General features: G+C 40.0%; 1 protein-coding gene and 1 long non-coding RNA gene across 6 annotated transcripts in view; one reads left to right on the top strand and one right to left on the bottom strand.

Moving 5' to 3' along the window:
• LOC106730365 overlaps window positions 1-17,232 on the top strand; it is a 43,589-nt gene that overhangs the window by 24,147 nt on the left and 2,210 nt on the right. For all 3 annotated transcript variants that reach the window (XM_032487284.1, XM_032487300.1, XM_032487293.1), the window contains 2 exons: window positions 4,407-4,542; window positions 10,841-10,947. In XM_032487284.1, the coding sequence (XP_032343175.1) occupies window positions 4,407-4,542; window positions 10,841-10,947 (243 nt within the window). The remainder of the gene's footprint in view (window positions 1-4,406; window positions 4,543-10,840; window positions 10,948-17,232) is intronic.
• Window positions 1-17,232, bottom strand: part of LOC116665924 — a 48,143-nt gene that overhangs the window by 30,455 nt on the left and 456 nt on the right. For 2 of the 3 annotated variants that reach the window (XR_004322766.1, XR_004322763.1), the window contains exon 1: window positions 13,857-14,139. This is a non-coding gene — a long non-coding RNA (uncharacterized LOC116665924). Of the gene's footprint in view, window positions 1-13,856; window positions 14,140-17,232 lie in introns of those variants that run through there. The other variant, XR_004322765.1, reaches the window with a different exon arrangement.

Here is a 17,232-nt window from a genome sequence, read left to right as displayed (position 1 = left end):
CTGGTCACAAGCTTGTCAGGTCCGTAAAGAGCCAGAAGATAGCTGAAGACTGAAAGTCACTGAAAGGTCAACAGGAATAGTCATCTGCGGACAGCTTCTCTGTCACCCATTCAGCCAGTCCTGCCATGTCACCTCAAGGCCCCAAAGTTCTTGGAAAACCTAGCAAGGACTTAGGGGTGTCCTGTCCCTTGGGTCTGCTCCAGCTTCCCAGCCCAAATCCTATACCATTGTTTCCAGTACTGTCATAACCCTCAAGGATTTAGAACTGGGAATGCCAGCATGTGACTTAGACACATACAGGGAGCAAAATCCAACCATAAAATGATCAGTCCCCAAGCTTGGGATGGATCAGACCTTTACTACAGTACCAATGCCACCCAGGTGGCAAATTCACGTCCCCAAATAAGGCATTATTGCTCATATTATCACCACAGACCATAGGAATGCTTAGTGGCATTAAGGAAGGCAAGAGTCAAGTTCAAAAGTCAAAATGTAATCTTCAAAATAGTTTTATTAGTTGCAAGTCAAGAAGTTATTAGTTATAATCCTGAACTTATTTCACTTGGGATTTTATCCTGAGCGATAGCTAAACAATGGAAACTTTCGTGGACAGGTTCCAAGGTCCAAGGTGTGAATCATCCAACACTAACTGCACTTTGCTTCCTTAAGTCCTGCAATCAATAGAATTTATATTCTGGCTTATAAACCTCTCGTAATTACACAGGAAATCATGCATACTCCTTACGGATGGAAAGAAGCTGTTTTTACAAGTTAATAAATCAATCTCAAGAAGAAGATCCTACGGAGACCTGGCATCCACAGATGAACATTTCAGTAGTGGTGAAGCCAAACAGTCCAATGCCCACCGGAATGTGTGATGCCCACCGGTTGGTCTCAGAAGAGGCTAGAGAGTGAGGGAGAAGATGAGGAACCCCTCTGGGGACCTTCTGTTTCCATGAAAATTCATACTTAACCTTTGGGAGCTGGCTCATATGGGAAATAGAGCTTTCTCTGGAAGGAATGAGAGGAGGTTCATCAACTGGGAAAGAGAGGGCCTTCTAGGCAAAGGGAGCCCCATGAGAAAAGGCTCAGGGTGTGAAAGTGCCTGGAGTGTTCAGCACATGGGAAGTGGGACATTCACCTCAGAGTGGTCACTGGGAGAGAGCTGGAGATATAACTGGAAAGGCCAGTGGACGCACATGGCCAAAAGCCAAGAATGCTGTTAAGGAGTGAGAATTTCTCCTGTGCACAAAGGCGGAGCCACGATGCTTCTGAAGCAAGACGGTGACATAATAAGAACTGGATTTTTAAGAAGAACCTTCGGCCACTTTGCAGAGCATATTTTAGAGAGACAGACATCTGGACAATGGAGGCTTTAACAGTAGTTCAGGCAGGAGAAGATGAAGTGCAGAACCTAGGCTGCAGAGGTGGAAAGATAGTCTAGATAAACCTAGGATGGAGAACTGGCAGGACCTAGCGGCTGGTTCAATCAGGGTGGTAAAAAAGATTTTGCAATCAAAAACAATTGGGGAATCTTGGCAATTAACCAAAGAGAAAATCAGAGGAAGCTCACGGTAAGGCAAGTCCATACTGTATCTGCGGTGTGGCTCCCCGGAGAGGTGTGCAGTTGTCAGAAGCATGTATCTGATCCCCAGAGGGGGAGTGGCAGAAGGGGGGACATCTTACACATGGAGGTTCGCCACTAGACTGCACCCATTCCAGTGGTTCAGTGACTTACAAGACCTAGAAACAAAGCTGGACAGTAAAATCTGCTGTGAAGTACATGCCTCTACAACCACTGTGTCACCATGCTTCCCAGTGGATCTTCACAATGCATCCAGGAGATGAGTGTTATGATTTCTACAGCAGCAATGAAGACATTTAGGTTCAGAGAAGTGAAGTGACTTTCTGGGGAGTCACACAGCATTTCTCAGAGAGGTTTTAAAGCTGGAAATTCTGCTCACTTCAGTATATCACCCTGCCTCAGGTACAACTGGCATCGCTATACCACTGCTAAGTTCTCCAAGACAGAGGAGGGTTACTTTAAAGTAGTCATTGTTGACGAGCTTATTTTTGTTTTAAAGTAAAGAAATGGAAAATTAGGCAAAAATAGGTTGGAGTAAACACAGCTGGGGTGGATCAAGTATTATCAGGGGCTGAGCATGGACTCACCCTTATTCCAAGGAATTTGTCTTCCATCCAGAGAAAAGAATTTGGTTCTGCTTGAACTCTGGTTAGAGGCCTGGAGCAGGAAATCCCTGCGCTGAAGCAAGCATCAGCTTCCCTACCCTCTAACAGGGCACTGTGACTCACTAGAGGGCTCAATTCTGGAGAGGGACTTGGACTAGCATTTTCCAGACTGGTTCTTTTTCACGGGCCAAGATGACATTGTTACCTCTCTTACCACCAGTTGGAGAGAGATCTGGATTGTTTTCCCATGGGGGTGCAAGTTGTACCAGGCCAATCACAAGCCAGAAAGCTCCCTTCCTCTCCAACGGCACACATTTATGCCACGTTGGCTCAGTTAGGGGTTTAGACTGGCTCAGATCGTTTTGTTTCTTTCCTTGTAAAGCTGAGCGGCTGCACAGGAATGTGGCCTTTGGCCTATGGCCTTGGCCCCCTTGGCCTCATGCTTCATCACCACTGCTTTCTGGCATGCCAGAAGGGGGCAAAAAGAAATGAGTGCCACATGCGATCAGTAACCACATTGTTAATCATTCTGGGCAGTCAACTTAACTTTTCAAAGGTGAAGAGATTTTATAAATAGAAAAATCATATTTTACTCGTGTTCATGGATTGTCTCAAGGCATTATTAACTATACTGTGCTCGGAAAAAACAAGGAACGGTGAGAGAAAAGTTTCCACTATATGACTGCACTCTACATTAATTCACTCATTCATTCAGTACAGTTAACCTACAGTGTGCCAGATATATTATTCATAATGGCTGTCGTCTGCTATCATTCCCATGCTCTGGATGTAAGGACAAATGAGATAGGGACAAGTTAAGCTTATCCACAATAAAATGAAAGGATGGGCTAGTTTTCATCCCTCCAACTATGTTTTGAAAGAAAATAAATCCTCTCTATTTCCTTCAGCAACCCAGCAGATTTGATTCATATCCAAATAAATCAATTGAATTTTTTTAAAGCGTTTATTTTTTTAAACTGGCAAACTAGAATGGCCCAATGTCCAAATTTATCACCTTTCCCCAAAAAGTCAGTTCTGTTTCACTTGAAAATGTACCCTTAGTTATCATCCATTCTTCTCTCTTCCCTGCTCGTCCCACACCCTAGTTACATTCCCTCTCAGCTTCAGGAGGGCAGGAAGTTTTGTCTCTTTTGTTCCCTGTTGGATTCCCAACACCTAGAACAGTGCCTGGCACATAAAAGGAGCTCAAAAATATTTGTTGGATGCGGAATGAATTCAAGTACAGAGCGTCCTGTCTAGCCCTGGGGTTAGGTTCTCAAGCAGGCTGGGCAAAATTAGTGTGTAGCTAAATGAGCCTTTAAAATTCTTTGTCACCCATACAACATACAGATATATTATCTCTAAGTTCCATGCAGTTTCTTCCCCAGCTTTGGGACAGATCCTTGGTTTTCAGTTAAGCCCCACGTGAAGTTGTTGGCTGGCGTTTAGATGGTCACATTGCACACAAAACATGGAACTTCAAACACTTGGAGGCCCCTAGGGAAGCAATCTGGCTGTGGGACTGGAGATTCAGCTCTCCTTTCTCACACTTTCTGAGTGAATTAGGCCCATGGCTCTTTTTCTCCATTCCCTTCCGTTTTTTGTTTTTGTTTTTGTTTTTGTTTCTTTTTTCTTTGCCAAACTCCTAAACCTGTAAATTAAATGTGTACATGATGCCCCCAACAGTACTGAGGCTGAACTTCGTGAAAACTGGATAATCACAAGGGCGAACCAGACTTCAGGACCACTGAACTCGGTCATTAAGTCTACAAAGCCAGGGTGCTTCTTTCTCCTTAAATTTGTCCTTCTAGAGTTCAAAAAACGTGACAATTTTGCAGGCTTTTTTAAAGGGCTAAATCTCTGTATGAGGCTATCACTTCCCTAGGATCAGCAGACAACTCATTCATCTTCTACCAAGAGATTTCTAGAGACGTCGGTTTTCCTCTGTAGCCAAAGTAAAGGCAACAATTTAAATCTTAAATGAGATTTTCTTTCATACAGAGCAATTTTGGGCTTGCTGTTGTAAAGGATGAAGGATGCACTGAGTGTTTTTTTAAAAAGGCTTCTTAAATTATATGTATTTCCTTGACTACATTGCAAAATGCATTTACTCACACAAGTCAAATCAGTACAATCTTAAAAAATAAAATCAACTTAGCTGTGGAGTGGGGAAACTATTGTCTAAAAATAATAAAATACTCTAATTTATTTTGCAGGAATCAAGAAAAAAATTAAAGATTTGACTGAAGCTGGTCCTTGGTTAGTGAAGTTGTATTTAGCAGATAACGGCATAGATGGAAAAGGAAAAGAGGAAGAAAATAGCTTGTTGGAATTCACTCAAATTTTAACACGGTGAGTAGAAAATTAAGAGGCTTTACTTGTTCTCCTTCCAAAACTAGGTCTTGGGTTAAATCATGGGGAAAATGATTTAATTGCAGCTTGTTAACAGTGCCAAGTGAGATTTTTCATCTGAGAGTGAAGTAGTGACCCATCTTGGTCTTGGTACATCATTTTATGGGAAGACCTGAAATCACAATAATGGCATGGCAGACAGTTGTACGTAAGCCCACAAAGGGGTCTCAAAGACCTCATTAGAAGCTGCATTTTAAGAAGTTGGCAACTAAGCAAAGACAAGAGGTATGACTTCCAGATTCTTCTTTCCTACGGTCAGAATGAATGTAATGTAAGATGTAAGCAGTGTGACCTGAGGAAGAAAGGCAGTCTACTCAAGAGTGAACACTCCTTTGTGTTTGATTACAACGTTGTTCCAACCTCCTTAGGGAGAAAGAGCTATTCTCAATAGCTTCTGGAAAAAACAGACTATTTTCTTTACACATTTATCGGCACAACCTTGGACATCTCCCTATCCACTTTCCTGAATCCACATACCCAGTGGGCCAAGCCACAAGTGATCGTTTTTAGCACTGTAAGAAAGCTTTCTGGATAAAGAGGGCTCTAAGCTACACCATCTTAGGACATCAGTACTTGAGGCAATCAAGGGCAACAGAACACAGCCAAGATTTGAGGCTTGAGGGCTTGAAGGATGGCAGTTTATTATTTTAGAAGAAAAAGATTCCTTATCTAATATACTTTACTACCTTATTCAGGAATGTTGGGAAGATTTCCAACTTGGATAGTTTTGCTATATTTTTAATAATTATACTAATAAATTTCATTTTATTACCCTTTCAATATGATGCTAGATTTAATATATTGCCAATGTATTATCCTTTCAGTATAGTGCTAACATTTTGTTAAGGATTTTCACATCTATTTTCAAGAAGGATATTAGTTCATAGTTTTCTTGTAATGTCTTCATCTGGTATTGGGATCAGGGTAATTCTGGCCTCACAGAATGAATTATTCCTTCCTCTTCTACTTTATGAAAGAACTTGTGTAGAACTGTCATTATTTCATCTCTAAATAGTTGGTAGAATTCACCAGTGAAGACATCTGGACCTGGAGTTTTCTTTATGGGAAATTTTTTTTTTAACTACAAATTCAATTTTTCAATAGATAGAGGGCTATTCTGGTTATTTTTTCTTGGCTAAAGCTTTGGTAGTTTGTGTCTTTTCAGGAAATTTGTTCATGTCATTCAAGTTTTCAAATTTATTGGCATAAAGTTATTCATATATTTCCTTCTAATCCTTCTCATGTCTGTAGGCTCTATAGTGATGTCTCTCCATGCTTGAAATTGATTGTTTGTTTTCTTTTTTTTCCTCCAATTAATCTGGTTAGAAATTTATCAACTTTATTGATCTTAAAGAACCAGCTTTTGGTTTCCTTCTAATGTTTTCCTTTTTTCAATTTCATTATTTTATCTTTATTATTTCCTTTATTGTTTACTTTGGGTACAATATGCTCTTCTCTTCCGAGTTTACTAAGGTAGAAGCTTAAGTTATTGATTTCAAATATAAATGTTTATATTAACATTGTTATTTCAAATATAAATGTTTATATTAACACTAAGCACTCTTTAATTGCATCCTACCAATTTTGATATGTTGTATTTCTGTCATTCAACTCAAGCCATTTTCTAGTTTCCCTTTTGATTTCTTCCTTGACTTATGGGTTATTTAGAAGAGTGCTGTTTAGTTTCCACATATTTGTTAATTTTTCAGATATTTTTGTCTGGTTGATTTCTAATTAAATTCTGCTGTGGTTGGAGAACATACTTGTTCTATGGCTCAGATTACGATCAATCTTGGTAAGTGTTCCATGTGCACTTGAAAAGAATGTGCATTCTGCTGTTACTGGAGGAAAGTTCTAGAAATATCAACTAAGTCAAGATGGTCGGCAGCGTTGTTTAGGTGTTCTATATCTATAAATTTTCTGTTTACTTGTTCTATCAATTACTGAGAGAGGGATAATTGTGACATTTATATCTCCTTGCAGTTTAATCAGTTTTACTTCATGTATTTTGAAGTTCTGTTATTAGACACATAAACATTTAGGACTGTTAAGTCTCTTGAAGAACTGACCCTTATTATAATGAAATCCCTAGTAATATTTCTCTCTTATCTCTGGTATTATTCCCTCCTCTGAAATCTACTTTGACTAATATTAATATAGCCACTGCAACTTTCTTTTAATTAAAATTAGCATGATATATCTGTCTGTGTCCTTTTACTTTTAACCTATCTATGTTGTTATATCCAAATTGGTTCTTGTAGACAGCATATAGTTGAGACTTTTTTTTAAAATCCATTTTGACAATCTCTGTCTTTTGTTATTTGGACTATTATATTTAATGTGATTATCAGTGTGGTTGGGTATTTAATCTATAATCATGCCATTTGTTTTCTGTTTGTCTCATTTGTTCTTTGTTCAATTTTAACTATTTTTCTGCCTCTTTTTGGACTGAGTAATATTTATAATTCCATTTTTGCCTCTTATTGTTTCATTAGCTATACGTGTCTTTTTTTTTAGTGGTTGCTATAGTGTTTATTCTTTTCATTTTAACTTGTCACAATTTACCTTCAAGTAATATATTATTTCACTTACAGTATAAGAATCTTACAGCAGTACATTTCCACTCCCTCGCATTCTTCTTACTATTGTTGTTATATATTTTACTTTTACAAATGTTATAAATCCCAGAATACATTATCATGTTTGTTTTAAGCAGTTAATTCTTTTTTTAAATACGGGCAAAGTCTTTTATACTTATTTACATTATCATTTCTATTATTATTACTGTTTCTAGTGCTCTTCATTCCTTTGGATATATCCAAATTTCTATCTGGTATCATTTTCTTTTTATCTGTAGGACTTAATTTATACATTTCTTATAGTCCTGATCTGCTGGTGATGAATTCTCTGAGCTTTAGTATTTTTGAAAAGTATTTTTGCCTTCATTTTTAAAGTTTTTTTTCTGGATACAGAATTCTTGATTGAAAGTTAATACTTTCAAAATGTTCTCCACTGTTTTCTGCTACATTGTTTTTGAAAAGAAGATTGCTATCACTTTTGTCTTTGTTCTTTGCAACATAATTTGTCTTTTTTCTCTGGCTGCTTTTAAGACTTTCTCTTCAGCACTCCAGTACCCTAACCAACGTAAACTCATAAAGACAGCTTAGTCCAAATTTAACATCCATGGTCTTTGTATCATTCTTCTGTTCTGGGCCTTTTCAACCTCACTCTGTCTTGTAGGCAGTGGGTGACTTTCTGATGTGATTTATGAAATGAGCTGCATGCTTACCTCAAGGACAGCTTCCCTACCCATTTCCATCTTTGTAGATCAACCCTCATTTTCCTTCTGCACCTCTCTTAAGTGCTGACAGGCTGGTGCCCTGGAAGTAAAAGCATCATCTTTACAAGCTTTCATCCCCAACCCTGGCAAGCCCAGTTCTCAGCCAGCTGTAGAGCAAGATGGGAGATGATCAAACAGGCTCCGGGAGCATTCCGGGGAACAGATTTATGGCTTCCTGCCTTTTATCATTGAGGGTCCTAAGTATCTACAAAGGAGGAACTCAATGGATGAATGTGGAGGCAAAGAGCTGGTCAGGGTACCTGCTTTCAAAGTCAACTCCAGGGGTCTACTTAATTGAGTATTTACATTGAGGTGGCTTATGCATATGCATTTATGTTGAGGTAAGGTTTGGTGATGGAGATTATGGGGCACTAACTACTTGCCTGCCCAGTAGCCCTGTTTGCCCTCAGTACTACATGGGTCTAGCCTCACTTTCAGATTAGCTGGTCCAGCTACAAGGGGTATCATGCCTTTTGTTTGTGAAGAGGCCTTACCTATCTCTGCTGCTTAAGCCTACCCCTGAAGGCAATTATCAGTGGATCCTTTGGGCTTAAGGCAGGAACCAAATGTTGGTTTGGGTGCAGGAAACCTGGTTCCCCCTCTCATGAACCAGGCCTCCCTCTAATTACAGTTCATCTAGTAGTGGTCTGTGGGGCTAACAGAACAGTACAATTACTTAAGGCTGACCATTTGTCAGATTTTGTTTTCTGCCCTGACCACACTAAACATGACAGCAGAACTGGCTACAGAATTTGTAGGGACCCAGTGTAAATGCAGACTCATGGGCCCTTGTTCAGATATTATTAAGAACTTCAAGATGATGATAACAGAGCACTAAACCAAGTGAGGAGCCCTTCTGAGCACGGGGCCCAGTGCAACTGCTGGCTCTGTGTGACAGGGACGAAAATACCACTAACAAGGAGCACCAGAGCCAGGAATTCCCTCCTTGTGTTTTTTCAGTTCTGACACTAAATACTTATATCTTTTTGGCCTCTTTTTTAAAGTGTAAATATTGAGAACTGCTGAAAATTAAAAATTTTCTTGGTATATTTGAATCATGATTCATGGTTATTTTCAAGCAGACTGCTGGAGTTCACATCTCTGCTCCATGATTTAATCTATAACTTCTCTGTATTTCAGCTCCTCATTTGCAAAAATGAAGGTAATAATAGTGACTAACTCGAGAGACTGTTACAGGGTAAATGAGACCATATGTGTAAAGTGCTAAATATGGAGCCCAAGGCTCCAACTAGCACCTTGATACAAATGAGAAAAAGAGTCCCTCCGGGCAGATGAACTAAAAGGCACTACCTCTCATCCCAAGGAGTCAGAGGAAGTTACCCCTTCAAGGGCTATGCTTCAGGCGCAGGACTTGGCAAGCAGAGGTTGGCTGGATTTCAGCCCTGCTCGTACCCTTGGAAGGCTTCTTTGTGCCAGGCACAAGTGCTTAAGCATGTGGGTGGCCATGATCACATCTGACAGTGAATGCTCCGTAAAACCATGGCTCTTGTGAGGCCTGTGTAGTGTAGTGGTTAAATCCATGGCCTATGGAATCAGACCTAGATGTAGAATTGTTGAGTTGTGAAGTTTGTCTTCAACACTCTTCACTCCTTCTGTGCATCCCTGCTTCCTTCTTGAAGCATCCCTGCTCGCCCCCATCTTGCCTGAAGGAATTGGACACAGTTGGGCAGTTCAGGAAGCCAAAGCCTGTCAAGTCCTGATTAGACAGATTGTTTCCTTGGGAGCAAGATCTTTGAGAGGCAGAGTCTGGCAGGACCATTCAGCCCTGGCCTTGAATTCTGGCTGCTGAATCAATAAAAAATGTGTACAGGGAGCAAGAAAATGGCCTTGTATTCACTACTGACTCTAACTGAAATTTCATATCCCCAGCTCATGGTAAGGGTTCAAAATTGTTTTATGGATAGTCATATGATAATTTCTTTCAGAGCAGAGGCCATATGTTAAATTCCTTTTAATCCCTGCAATGTTAGGCACATAATATACATCTAGTAAGTATGCGTTCAATATGCATACTTGGTAATGCATTTTGCAAGATGCTTCCATAGGAACTGCTTCATTCTCTTTTTACCACAACCTTATGAAATAGGCAGAACTGCCCTTTTAAGGTCAAATTTATGGATGAGGAAGGTGAGACCCAAGAGAGCACATGGCCTACTCATGATCACAGGGTTGACAAGAAGTACAGGCTGACCTGGAACCCAGGCCTCCCCACCTGGAGTCCATGTCCACTCATGATGCCAGAGATTCCCAAAGTCCAGTTGGCAGGCCAAGGCCAGGACATGAAGGAATTTTCAATAATCCTCAAAGAGATTAGAAAAATAAAGACAGGTGGAGTGTTCATTTTTCATAAAGCTAAATTTACTTGATTTAAAAAGCTAGCCTTTATTTTGAGACTATGCCCTTCCTACTTTTATATAAAAATACTTGTTATTGTATAGTGTTGCTAGGTGAGAGTTATTTATTTGATACGCTAGAAGTTGCCATACTGACCTCTATCTGTCCCCCCAAGTTATTTGACATTTTATTTTCTGGTGTGTAAAATCTAAAAGACTGAAACGCTCTGCACAATTACACACCATGTCTTTTGAATAAATGAATGAATGGAAGATATAAGACAACTAAAAATCTTTATCCTACCAACTTACTTTGGAGAGGCATTCAAACTAGAGAGATTAAACTTGGGGAAAAAAAGAAAAAGCTAGATTCAGGAGGTTTGCAGTTTCAAATTGGGTCAGTGCATCATCTCTGAAAGGGGCGGGGGGTGGTGAGGGCAGAGAGGACCTAAAAAGAGCGAGCATACTGCAAAATAACTGGATTGAATTTCTTTGAGTAACCACGCTTGGCACACCATTTTGCTTGGTCATTTCCTCTGGTCAGCCTGATCAGATACTCCACCCACTTACGAGAGCTTGACCTTGGAAACAATGTCCTGGGAGAAGCGGCGGCTGCTGACATACTTGAAGCACTGAGAGCCAGAAAGACAGGTAGGGTGTTTCCAGTTTGTGTTCCCCTCCCCCATCCACATCCACTCCTTCCCAAATGCTGTACGACCTACCACTTGCCCTACTTTTTCCATTAAATAATTGGCCTGAGCTATGTGATGACCAGGACCACTGTCAGAGGCTGGCCACCATTGTTTGATTTGCCCTGTGATTTGCACAAAGTTCAAGAGCTCTTAGGATGCATATGTAGTCTTTGATCTAAGCAATGAATGTTGTTAAAGTGAAATTTTCTCTATTGCTTTTTCTTCTCCCTCCTCTCTCATCCTCATCTCTTCTCTGAGGCACTCTCTCCCAGTCTCTATTCTCCTCCCCAACCCAACCTGCAAAGATTTCTCCAGAGCAGTTGGAAGACTCAAGTAACAGCCCTCATAAGATTCTGATGTGCTTCCTGGATCATCAAAGAACAGTTAAAGAGTGATTGGCATAGAGACAGCGTTAAGGGTATTTTTATGATCATGTAATCTTTTGAAAATGACAGAATTACATATGGAACAAGCTGTTTAGTACTGGCTACACCTGTCCTCTCCTTCACAGTATGTGTGACCAAAATTAATGACGTCCACTCTTACTGCTGACCGAGAGATGAGGAAATGTCATTTTTAATGAAGCTCAGTGAAAGGCATCATAAACACATTTGAAAATTCAAATTCAGTGTTAACCAAAGAGGAGAGAAGTCTTGGTGCTCTATCTGGTAGATTATGTGGAGAGAATTAGGTGATACAAGCACCCAGTTTTTTATCATTTCTACAGTAAAATGGTCTTAGAGACATTACATAATTTTCTGTTGCAGTTTTTCAATGCTGGCAGTTTTAGAGGGAACTGTAATATTACTGTGTACCTCACTGCCACTTTTAAAGTAAAACTACTCTATTGCCATTTCTTAACAGCCATTCAAATGATTCTTAAGATTTTTAAATTATTTCTTTATTTTAGAGAAACAGAACATCTACTTTCTAGTCCATCTGAGTTGAATTCAAATTCAACAGAATTATTCTGTTAAAATTAATTCAAATGTAACTTTAATTTAGGCTCAATAAACTGAAGGCAGGTTAATGATTTCATTTGATTTCTCATGGCACTATAGTAACCTTTTCATTAGGCACTGCATAGAAGACATTGTAAGAGTGCAGCAGTCTTCTGACCATCACTATAGTGAGTGCTAATGATGGGTGGCGTCAGATAGTCTGACAGAGAATGATTATCATTGAGAACCATCTGGGGCTGCAAAACATTGTGCTTGCTTAGTAAATGAGTCAATTTTCATAAATGGGAAGATGATCATAAAATACCTACCTGAAAATAACTCATTTAAAAAGCATTACAAAGTAATTTCTTGTTCAAGAAATCAGTTTTTTCCCCAAATGTGCTGATATATATGAGTAGCTTTAATGCATCCATATTTTTGAACCAAAATAATTATGAGCCATTTCTGATGGAGTTGTTCAATCAGATTGTTAGTCTGAACAGCGAGAAAGACTCCTCAAAACAGGGTTACCTGTTTGGATTCTATAGGGAAAATGTCTTGCCATTTAGCTCTAATGGCATCATTTTAAACATTAAAAGCAATTAAGTGATATCATTGCTTATAGAGCTAATGTTCTTCTTCTGATTGCTTCTGTGTTCTTATCATTAGCAAGTTAACAAGCTAATTTCTGATTCTAATTCTAATTCTCTCGTGAAATCCAATCTAACAGCCTAAAGTTATTTATTTGCCTGCCAAGGAGTCCTAATGACTTTAATGATGGAACACACAATGAAAACTTCCTCAGCAATATTAGCAACCTCACTTCTTAAAAACAAAATTAACAAGAAGACAAACTGCTATCCACATCTTACAAGCCTGTTTTCTGACAAATTAAAAAAAAAAAACAGAATACTTCAGAATCACTTCATTTATTTATTCTTTACTCACTTCTTTCTTTCATATATATTTATTAAATGCCTACTATGTGCCAGGCCCTGTTCTAGACTTCGGTGAGCAATGAATTCCTGCCTTCCAGGGGCTTTCTCCCTAGTGGAGAATGACAGACAGTAAGTCAACAACAACTTCAAAAAGAAGTAAAATATATACTATTATATATTAGATGGGGGTTATACTTAAGAAAAAAATAAAGCAAGAAAAGGAGATAATGTGTGTATGTCGGGGGCAGGGGGCTGCAATTTCAGTTAGAGCTGCCAGGGAGAGCTGTACTGAGAAGGGATATTTGAGTAAAGACCCAAAGGAGGGAGGGAGCAAGCCATGTAAACATCTGGGTGACGCACATTCCAGGTAAATGGATCAGCAAGTGCAGGGGCCGTAAGGCAGGAGCCTACCCGGTGTTCCAGCACCAGTCCGGCAGCCAGCATGGCTGGAATGGGGTAAGAGGGAACGCAAAAGTAATATGACAAAAATTCTGAGAAGTAAGCATGGAGGGCAGGGGGACTACTCGACAATTATGAGGACTTTAGTTTTTAACTCTATTGAGATGGAAAGGCATTTGAGAATTTTAAGCAGAGAAGTGACCTAATCTGACCCACATCTTACCAGCTCTATGTAGAAAACAGATTAGAGAGGAGCAAGGGCAGAAGCAGGGAGGCTAGTTAGGGAGTTTTCTGTGGAAAAATTAAACAGAGCCTTTCAGCAGACCCAGGGCACCCAGCAGTGAGGGTGAGGTGAGAAGCTGCAAAGAGGAGGATCAAGGAAAATTCTGCACATGAAACAGTTGGGACTCAGACTTTACCATCATCCAAGCCTCCTGTGTCTGCCCTGCTTCCAGAAGACTGATAGCCAGGTAGAAGGCTGGGGTATTCTTTGAGAAACTGAATAGCCCCAGAGAAAGGAATTCAAGATGCTGACGGCTGGCCAGCCCTTCACTATTCAAAGAAGCCTAGCAGGTAAGCAAGGAACTTACCGTCGCATATACAGGAGCTTCCCGTCGGCCTCTGGACGTCTCCTGCTTCACTGTGAACAGAAAGCTGACAATCTACAGACACACGAGGCAATCTGCCAACACAGGAAACCAAGCCTGAAACAGAGAGAAAAAAGGAACCCTGAAGATACAGAGACAATGCAGAAAATTTTAAAAGAAATTAGTTATAACACCCTTAGTGAAACAGAAGACAGTGCATCTGTAAAACAAGAAAGTAAAAATGACAGCCAAGGTAAAAATTTCAGAACAAATGCCTAAAGATGAAGTCAAGAAAATCTTTAATGAGTAAAACAAAAGATGGAGATGAAAAATTGGTGAGAAAATACAAGAGATAGAGGTTCAGTCTAAGAGCACCGGTATCTAACTCATTGTTTCAGAAAGAAAGTACAGAGAAAAGGGAGGAAAGGGGATTATCAAAGGAACAAATCAAGAATGTTCCCAGAACCAAGGGACATAAATCTGCGTGCAACTGAGAGAGGAGCCCCCTGAGTGCTCAGCACAGTGCAAGATAAACTGTATATCATCATGGCATTTCAGAACTCTAGGAATAAAGGGGACATCCCAAAAACATACAAAAAGAAAAAAAAGATTGCATACCAAGGACTGAGAATCAGAAGGACCTCAGACTTTCTATGGAAAGCTGAAGGCCGAGGGGCACTGCCATGACAACCCTATGAGACTACACATTCCCAACCCCTAACCGAGTATGAGGACAGACCAACGATGTTTTCCACACACAAGGACTCAAACTCTGTACCTCTATTCTCAGGAAGCATCCGGAGAACATGCTTGAGCAAAATGAGGGAATAAATCACAAAGACAAAGAACACAGAATCTAGCAACCAGCAGAACCAATACAGAAAAGGGAGTCCCAAATGGTGGTTGAGGGTCAGACCTAGTCCAAAGTGGAGCAGAAAACCGTAAGACTCTGGATAGGAGGAATACCAGGGTAAAAACTAAACTAATGGAGCACTGAAAAGGCTTACATATTTTGAAAGAAATACTGAGAGGTATATGAGAAAGAAACTTGGGGGAAATAGGTACATAGAAAACTATGCAAATGAGAAAAAAAGGGCAATTATTAATTCAGGCAAAAAGAAAGTTATACAAGAAAAAGGAACATAATAAACAAAAGTGTATGATCATACCAGTGAACACAATGTGTTGATTTAACTAAAAATTGTAATATATCTCTACTGGAAGGTTTGGTGAGTGGAAGCAACAACATTCAATATGTAAAATTTAAAATAGAAATGTCAATAAGTAATATAGCAAGTACTTAGTTTGAAGTAAGGCAATAAACATGAAAAACAGGTGAATGAGTTGAAAGCATTTGTCCCTTGAGAAGAGCGCTGAGGCTGCTGAGATGAGGGGTAAGGGTCTGTTATAAATTATAACTTATAAATTTTTAGCCCTATTTCATTGTTTAGCTGTATGTATACATCACTTTGATGGAAATATTTTTAGAGAATTGAAAAGTGCATAGCTTTCTCACCAATGCCATTCGTTGTCATGTAACTCATCTCAATTTCTAACACTAATCTTAAATTATCTCAGCTTCCGCTAAGGAATCAGAGGCCTCAACACTATGAGGCATTGAAGAATTCTACCTAGAACTTTATAAGGAAAAAAAGTGAAGAGGATAATTAAAAGTGTGGTGTTCAGGGAACATGAGTCTTTTGTGAGTCTGGGTGCCACAGGAATACTGCGAGGACTCAGGCTGGGCCCCACACCACACTGATGGCCCATCAAGTGGTCTCCAGCCCCTGACACTTGTCACAGCCTGAGCCGCACATCCCACACTTCCTCCTGACCTTCTCAGTGGTCAAGACTGTGGACCTTGTTTTCCTATTGCAGACCTTGCCCTCCTCTACTTTGGATCTAATTTCTTTTTCTTTTCTTTTTAAACTCTGAGCTTTGTTTCTCTCCTTGACCATGATTTATACTATCTGCTATTAAATTCTGCATCAGTTACAGATAATGTTTGGCCCTGTGTAACAGAACCAGCTACAGTGACTTAATCAGGTAGAGGAAGGGTAGGCAGGTAACAGACACTTTACTGTGTCATCCGTGTCCCAGTTTCCTCTCTCTTTCTCCACCTTCAACCTTAGCAAGTGGCTTTTATCCTCATGGTTGCAAAGTGGCTGCTTTGCCTGTAGCCTCCCATTTCCATCCCACACCAGAAGGAAGGGACAATGAGAAAGTACTGGTACCAGTGTGACAAAATCTCAGGAATCCCCTGCATAGTTCTGCTTATGTCTAGTTGGTCAGAAGCTTGTCACATGTCCACCTCCTATGCCAAGGAAGACTGGAAAAATAGTTTTTTTAGCTGGGCAAATAGCTGCCTTAAAAAAACAAAAAGAGTCCTTTTAACAAAGAAGAAGAGGAGAAAAGATACCAGGGCAGGGATCTAGCTGTCTTTGCCTCAAACCATTCTATTATTTTTCTTTTACTATTTGGGGATTTTTTTGAAGTATAGTTAATTTACAATGTTGTGCTAATTTCTGGTGTACAGCATAGTGATTCAGTTACACATATATATATATTCCTTTTCATATTCTTTTCCATTATAGGCTATTACAAGGTATTGAATATAGTTCCCTGCCTCAAACTCTTTTAGATTGCTATAGATGAGTCGGTCAGCCAGTCTTTTTGTACCCTAGACCTTGTCAAAGGCCCTTGAAGCCAGCGGCCCCTCCAGAGTGGCCCAGGTGAGACACTAAGGTCTTTATTAGACATTTGGTGTGTCCCCTTGAGTCAGCTAGTAGACCTGCATCTACATAACCTGCTGCTCTCCAAGGGAACATGGAAGACACACACCTGGGCCAAAAGTAGACTCAGGAAACATGAGCAGCTACTGCACAACTTCCCAATCTAGGAAGGACCCTGGGAGATGATTACCTTAGATTTTATTATGGACCAACCAGAGCAAACCCCCCACCTTGATTTTCCGTGAGGAGCCATGGGATGGAAGGACCCTCTAACACACCAAGTACCAATAAGCACTGCTCACTGGAAGACAATATCCAACTAGGATACTAACTTTGCTTCTCTTCCAAGCATATGTGTACCACCCAGACCCTCAGTGACCCATATTCTGGCCCTTTCCAAGTCCTGAAATTATAAACTGTACTGTCATACCTCCAACTCTGTCAGCCTCCACCACCCTTTATTGTGCCCAGCTTGATTCTATCCCACATCCTTACAACCATTTTCATGTTTCAACCTCAATTCAAATCCAGGTTGTTACCTGTACTTCTGACCAACTGGCTGTAAATCAGAGTCTCCCACGACCGCCTCCTTGGGTTCAATTAATTTTCTAAAGCAGCTCACAGGACTCAGTTCACTCACTAGACTT

The sequence above is a fragment of the Camelus ferus genome, chromosome 1, assembly GCF_009834535.1.
Source record: "Camelus ferus isolate YT-003-E chromosome 1, BCGSAC_Cfer_1.0, whole genome shotgun sequence".
NCBI lineage: Eukaryota > Metazoa > Chordata > Mammalia > Artiodactyla > Camelidae > Camelus > Camelus ferus.
This window is presented reverse-complemented; position numbering and strand designations above follow the sequence as displayed.